At 50.2% G+C, this 7,294-nt stretch overlaps 1 protein-coding gene across 1 annotated transcript; it reads right to left on the bottom strand.

The window, feature by feature from the left end:
* Positions 1 to 2,457: 2,457 nt before the first annotated feature.
* ATF5 (activating transcription factor 5) lies at positions 2,458 to 5,027 on the bottom strand (the record flags this gene model as incomplete). Its single annotated transcript, XM_080702231.1, has 2 exons — positions 2,458 to 3,128; positions 4,850 to 5,027. The coding sequence occupies 2 exons, from the start codon at positions 5,025 to 5,027 to the stop codon at positions 2,458 to 2,460; spliced, it is 849 nt and encodes a 282-aa protein (XP_080558357.1).
* Positions 5,028 to 7,294: the final 2,267 nt, after the last annotated feature.

The following is a 7,294-nucleotide window of genomic DNA, read 5'->3' as shown; positions in this document are numbered from 1 at the left end:
TGCTGTGCCAGAGGTGCTTAGGGTTCAGGTTCGAACCTGTAATAAAGTATGGCTTGATGGACTAATAATTGGCTGTGGACAGTTATTCTCACCTGGATAATGTACAACAATCTACCTCTCCTGAATACTGGTTGTGACTGCTGCCGCCGCTGCCGCCTCCACCATCTAAGTCTGTCTGTTCCCTTATACTTTAGGTAGGAAGTAATGGCTATAAATGTCTCCATATGTTGTCCCAATCAGATATTAAAACAAAATCTGATGTCCGGAGTTTCTCAGAGGAATAAATGTCCTAATACATGTCCTATTTGGCCACTGCCAGTTAAGAGTCGCTGCGACCGCAGCCCTAATTTTTATTCATATACTGAAGATGGAACCCAGGAGCATTCTACCTCTGAGCTATACCCCAGCCCAATTTTTTATTCTTTATTTTGAAACAGGGTCTCACTTAGACAAGGGCTTCACTAAGTAGCTGAGGCTGGCTGCGAACTTGATCCTCCTGTCTCAGCCTCTCAAATGCTGGGATTATAAGCGTGTGCCACCATGCTCAGCTCCAAAAAATTTTTTAAAAAGTGCCAAGAGAACCAGGTGTAGTGGTGCATGCTTGTAATCCCAGCATTTGCGAGGCTGAGATAGGAGGATTGCGGTTCGCAGACAGCCTCAGCTACTTAGTGAAGCCCTTTGCAACTCAGTGAAACCCTGTTTCAAAATAAAGAATGCCCGAGTTCAATCCTCAGAACCCAAGAAAATATACATAAAGTTGTCAAAAAAGTATCTGCATGGCACAGATGCATTCCAGGATTTTCTGGTTTTTCTTTTGGGTGGGGTGGTACTAAGAACTGAACTGAAAGGCGTTTTCTTAGCTACACCCTTCTTAACCCTATTTTTTTTTTTTTTTTTTGGTGGTACTGGGGTTCCTGGAAGCCCTTCTACCTCCAGGCTACACTCCCAGACCTATTTTTACATTTTTTCATTTGGAAACAGGGTCTCCTAAGCCAGCGCGCGCGGCTGGCTTCGAACCTGCGCGATCCTCGTGTCTCTGCCTCCCAAGCGCGGGGATTACAAGCGTGCGCCACCACGCCCGGCTTTAACCCTATTTTAAATTTTTTTTGTGTGTGTGGGTCTGGGGATGGAACCCAGGGGCATTCGACCTCCGAGCTACACCCCCTGCCCTATTTTTTATTCTGAGTTGCAGAGGGCCTCACTAAGTAGCTGAGGTTGTCCGCGAACCATGATCCTCCAGGCCTCAGCCTCCCGAATGCTGGGATTACAAGCGTGCGCCATCATGCCCGGTTTATTTTAAATGTTTGAATTAGGGTCTAAGTTACTGAGACTGGCCTCAAACCTGTAATTCTCTTGTCTCAGCCTCCCAAATACTGAGATTATAGGCATGTATCACCATGCCTGGCTTTCTTTCTTTCTTTTTTACTTATTTATTTTTGCGGGTCTGGGGATGGAACTCAGGGGCATTAAACCTCCTAGCTATACCCCCTGCTCTATTTTTTTATTTTGAAACAGGGCCTCACTAAGTAGTTGAGGCTGTCCGCGAACTGCAATCCTCTGGTCTTAGGCTCCTGAATGCTGGGATTACAAGCATGCGCCACCACGCCCGGCTTGTTATCTTTTTTAATGTGTATAACAGAAATCACAAAGACCTGGCACCTTGGATAGCCTTTCTCTGTCAATGTAAATAAATGCTCTGAATTAAAAAGCAACTCTTCTATGTTTACCAGCTGAAATAGTCACATTGCTGCCAAATGTGTGTGCTTAACAATGGACATATGTTATGGTACCTTTCTTATGATCTGCCCAAGACTCCCTCTCTCCAACTTCTCCAAAGACAAGACACGCAGGCCAGAGGAATCTGCATTTTATTTATCTCACAGCACCCCAAAGGATCAGTCCCCCTTCACCTAGAAGCAGCCCTTTGCCCCAAACCTTCACAAAACACTGATTTTCTCCCAAAGCTAAAATGATCCCCCAGTCACAAACTATAGCCACCCCCTACCTCCCCACTGGCCCCCATAGTCACCTGATCTTCACTCCGCTCCCTCCCCAAAGGTCCCGGGGACTTGGTTGGCTCTTCCCTCATATTACAGGGGCCCCTTAAACACGCCCTGACTTAGCTTCTCATTTGCATGGTCACCCTGCGTGGCTTCTTGGCCTCACTCCCCCTCCCCAGCTCTTTCCTGTGGCCAATCTACCCCCACCCTGGGCCACTTGCAAGAAACCACTGATTTGAAATTCCAGATGCCTTGTTTCCTCAGCTGCACTAGAGGGGAGCCAGGGGATAGGGCTAAAAGGGGGTGGGGTGGCCTGAGGGGGTGGCCTGAGGAGGTGGACAGAGGGGGTGGCCTGAGACTGGAGGCGGAGAGATGGAGGAGTACCCCTCCCATCCAGGCCCACCATCTTAACTGGGCCTGAGCTGAAGCCAGCTCCCAGACCCCAAAGGCCTGGTCCCTAGCTGCTGCGGGTCCTCTGGCTGCGAGCCTTGTACACTTCGATGAGCAGGTCCTTGACATACTGGATTTCCCGCTCCACCGACTCGGCCCGCTCCCGCAGCTCACGGTTCCTGGCCTCCAGCCCCTGGCACTCGCCCTCCAGAGCCTCGCCCTCTGCCCGCTTCCTCTGGCGGTACCTCAGAGCCGCAGACTTATTCTGGTCTCGCTTCTTCTGCTTGCGGTCCCCTTGGGCGATGGCAGGATTGGGGTAGGGGGCCGGGCGAGAGGGCTGCGGTGGTGGAGGAGGAGGAGGAGGTGGAGGAGGTGGGGGCTGCTGAGGAGGGGGCAGGGGTGCCAGGCCAGCATCCCCCTGCCCAGCCTCACTGCGGCAGTAGATGGCCAACAGGTCCAGGGTATCCAGGGCAGGGGGCTGAGGAAGGTCAAAGGTAGGGAAGGGGAGGGGGAGGGAAGGTGCTGGTGGCACTGGTGGGGAGGGCGGTGGGAGGAGTGGGGCCTCGAGGAAGAAGTCTTCCATCTGTTCCAGCTCCTTCTTCAGCAGGGAAGCCATGGCTTCTAGGTCAGGGGTGGGTGGGGAAGGTGGGGGAAGGGTGCCCTGGGGCAAGGGGGGCTCAAGAGGGAGGAGGGCTGTAAAATCAACTCGCTCGGTCATCCAGTCAGAGAAGCCATCACCTGCAGATCAGAGGAGGGACAGAAGTTTTCTGAGTTCTTGGTCCCTTACCCACATGCCATAAATGTCTGTCTCAGGCTCACTAACCTTATTCATTTAATAAAGCAGCTAACCAGTCAGTCAACCAATTCATCAGTCAATCACCAAAACAGTCAACAAAAGAACCAATGAAGCACTCAACCACTCAACCAGTTGACCAATCAACCAATAATTCAATTGACCAACAAACCAGTCAACCAACCAAACCAACCAACCAACCGAGTCAACCAACCAACCATCCAGTGAATCAATCAATGAACCAGTCAACCAACCATTTAAACAACCACCAATAAACCAGTCAACCAACTAAACAATGAACTAGTCAACCAACCATTCAACCAGCCTACCCATGAACCAATCAACCAACCAATCAACCCATTAACTAAACAATTAAATCAGTTGTTCAACCAATGAACAAATCAATCAACGAAAGGACCAGTTAACCCACTAATGACCCAACAATCACCAAAACAGTCAACCATTTCTTAAACCATTCCACATATTTTGTGTGTGTGGTACTGGGGATGGAAACCAGGAATATTCTACTTTTGCGCTATACTCCCAGCCCTATTTCATTTTTTATTTTGAAACAGGATCTCAGTAAGAGGGTATCCTTGCTGAGGGTACTGCTAAACTGCTGAGGATAGAGATGGGATCTTGCTATGTTGCACAGGCTGGGCTTAAACTTCTGGGCTCATGCAATCCTCCTGCTTCAGCCCTGTGAGAAGACGGGATTACAAGCATATTTCACCACACCTGACTATTCATTAATTATTGAAAACACACTATGTGCTAAGCATCTGGGACACAGCAATAAAAAATAGAATTCCTGCCTCAGAGCCTCTGCATATGCGGTTCCCTCCATCTGAAATACCCTTCCCTTGGGTTTCTTTATGCATCATTTCCTAGTCTTCGGGGCTCAGTCTGTACATTTCTTACTCGGTCTCTGTCATTTTTTAGCTTAAGGTGCTGAGTGTCTCTCACTTATTCCAACATATCATCTCTTTTTTATGGTACTGGAGATTGAACCCCAGAACATTCTACCTCTGAGCTACACCTCCAGCCCTATTTTACTTACTTATTTTTGCAGTACTGGGGGTGGAACCCAGGGGCATTCTACCTCTGAGCTACACCTCCAGCCCTATTTTACTTACTTATTTTTGCAGTACTGGGGGTGGAACCCAGGGGCATTCTACCTCTGAGCTACACCCCAACCTCCCCCCCTTTTTATTTTCAAACAGGGTCTAGCTGAGTTGCAAAGGGCCTCACTAAGTAACAGCTGAGGCTATCTTCAAACTGTAATCCTCCTGTCTTAGCCTCCCATTATTTTATATTTTGAAACAGGGTCTCGCTAAGTTGCAGAGGGCCTTGTTAAACTGCTGAGGCTATCCTTGAACCTATGATCCTCCTGTCTCAGCCTCCCAAGTACTAGGACTAAGCACACATGCCACCACACCTGGCTTCATATATTATCTTATCTCTTGACTGTCTCCCTACTACCCTGTGAGTTCCAAGAGGACAGAGATCATGTTACTCTTGTTCCCAGAAATATCCCCAGCACCTAAAGAGTGCACTGTAGGCACTCAATAAATGCTCATCAAATGAATGAATTAATGAGTCAATTTTTCCTTTCCCGTCCCCCAACCCCCAGGCCACCCCACCTCCATTCTCTACCTGCCTTTACCTGCCAAGGGCTCTCCTCCCCCTGGAAGCCCGCCCTCCAGGGCTCCCCCGAGGACCTCATAGGGGCCCAGGGGGGCAGGGGCCAGGGGGAGTTTCCCATAGTCTACAAGCCAGCCCAGCCCACTAGCTGGGAGCAGGGCCCTGTCCAGCTCCAGCCCCAGGGTCGCCAGGAGTGACATGGCCGTGGCGCAGGCGCTGGGCACCGATGGTAGTGGACACTGCACCAACAGTTGGGAGATGGCTCTCAAGGTTGCTCAGCTGGGCGAAGACAGGCACCAAGGCAAGAGTTGAGGACCTGCAACAGGAGACAAGAGCCAATGGGGTCAGAGGCCAGCATCACCCACCGGCCAGAGTCACAGGGAAACCGAATCATACCCTGTTCTCTGGGGCCCCTCCCTCCCCCTTTCAAGCCCTAGACCAAGCCTTGTCCTCTTAGAATTGTAAATCTGCTCTTTCCCATTTCTGAACCTTACTCCCAAGGGAATTATTTTATTTACCATTCCCAACCTGCCCTCCCACTTTCCCAGTACCTAGTGGCTTCCTAGGGGAATTACCTTAAGCCCGTCCCATCCATTTCATAATACTCTTCACAAAGAAGTTCAAACCCAGGAGAATTTTCTTCCAACCATACCCCTCACTCTAAAACCCTCCCTTTATGCCTAAGATTCCATTCCAAATCAGTTCCCATCCACTCAAATCCCACTGGTGTGTGTGTGGTGGGGGGTACTGGGGATTGAACCCAGAGGCAGTCTATCTCCAAGGTACACAACCAGCCCTATTTTATTTTCTGTGGTAGTGGGGATGGAACCTAGGAGCATTCTGCCTCTAAGCTACACCTCCAGCCCTATTTATTTTGAAATAGGGTCTCGCTAGGTTGATGAATGTCATTACTTGATGAGGCTGTCCTTGAACCTGTGATCCTTCTTAGTTTCCCAAGTACTTGGGTTACAGGCGTGCACCATCACACCTGGCTCTATTTTCACCCCAGCTCTATTTCTTTTCTTTTCTTTCTTTTATTTTTTTCTTTTTTCAGTACTGGAGATTGAATCCAGGGGCATTCTATCTCCAAGCCTCACTCCCAGCCCAACTTTTTTATTCTTTGAAACAGGGTCTCATTGAGTTGCAAGGGACCTAAGTAGCTGATTGAACTGTGATCTTCCTGTCTCAGCCTCCCGAATGCTGCGATTACAAGTGTGCATCACCATGCCTGGCTTCCCAGCACTACTTTTTATTCTTTATTTTGAAGCAGGAACTCACTAAATTGTGAAGTGCCTCACTAAATAGCTGAGGCTAGCTGCAAACCTGCAATCCTCCTGTCTCAGCCTCTCAAGTACTGGGATTACAAGAGTGTGCCACCAAGCCTGGATTCTTTTTTTTTTTTTTTTGGTGGTACTGGGGTTCCTGGAAACCCTTCTACCTCCGGGGTACACTCCCAGACCTATTTTTATATTTTTATTTGGAAACAGGGTCTCTTAAGCCAGCGAGGCTGGCTTTGAACCAGCGCGATCCTCCTGTCTCCGCCTCCCAAGCGCGGGGATTACAAGCGTGGGCCACCACGCCGGGCTCCCTGATGATTCTTGAGAGGTCCCGCTTCTGCCCCATCAAAAGCCTCATCCTTCAAGCCAGGCGTGGTGGCGCATGCTAGTAATTCCAGCATTTGGGAAGCTGAGAAAGGAGGATCCCGGTTCGGGGTCAGCCTAGCTTGGAGGTAGAAAGCATCCGTAGTACCGCAAAAGGAAAAAAAAAAAAAAAAAAAAGAATCCTTCAATTAACGACTGGCTCAGCTCCTCCTCTCCCCTCCCAAGTGGCTCCCTAAGCCCCGCCCCATCACTGTCATTTCTAAGACAGTTCCCGCCCAGCAGGTGCCGGATTAATGAAGGGAGCCAGCCGGGCGTGGTGGCGCACACTTGTAATCCCAGCATTGGGGAGGCGAGATCGCGGTTCGCGGACATCCTCAGCTACTTCGTGAGATTCTTTGCAACCCAGTGAGACCCTGTTTCAAAATAAAGAAAAATAGAGCAGGGGCTGTAGATCGGAGGTCGAATGCCCCTAGGTTCCATCCCTAGACCCGCAAAATAAAATAAGATAAAATAAAATAAAATGAAGGGAGCCCGGTTATGAACCAAAGCCCAGTAGAGTCTAGAGGGTGGAAAGGGCGGGGCGGAGTCACCACCCAATCCCTGCCTTCCGTGCGGCTCGACCGTCAGAGCGCATGCTCCGCCCTAGCGCAGCCCATTGTTCTCTCGCGCTTCCGCCTTGTTGCGGACCAGTGCGCCTGTGCGGACGCTCACGGCCAACCTTTTCTGCGTATTACGGTGCTCTGGCGCGCGCATGCGCATGAGCACTAGCCCGCGGGCGAAGTCGATCTGAAAACCATCCTCTCCGGGGCTGGTGCGCAGGCGCAATCTCAGGCCGATCTCCGGAAGAATTCGCCCTCCCCCTCCTC

This window comes from Muscardinus avellanarius (assembly GCF_963383645.1).
Source record: "Muscardinus avellanarius genome assembly, chromosome: 10".
Taxonomy (NCBI): Eukaryota; Metazoa; Chordata; class Mammalia; order Rodentia; family Gliridae; genus Muscardinus; species Muscardinus avellanarius.
The sequence above is the reverse complement of the archived record's forward strand: the minus strand, read 5'-3'. Positions and strand labels throughout refer to the sequence as shown.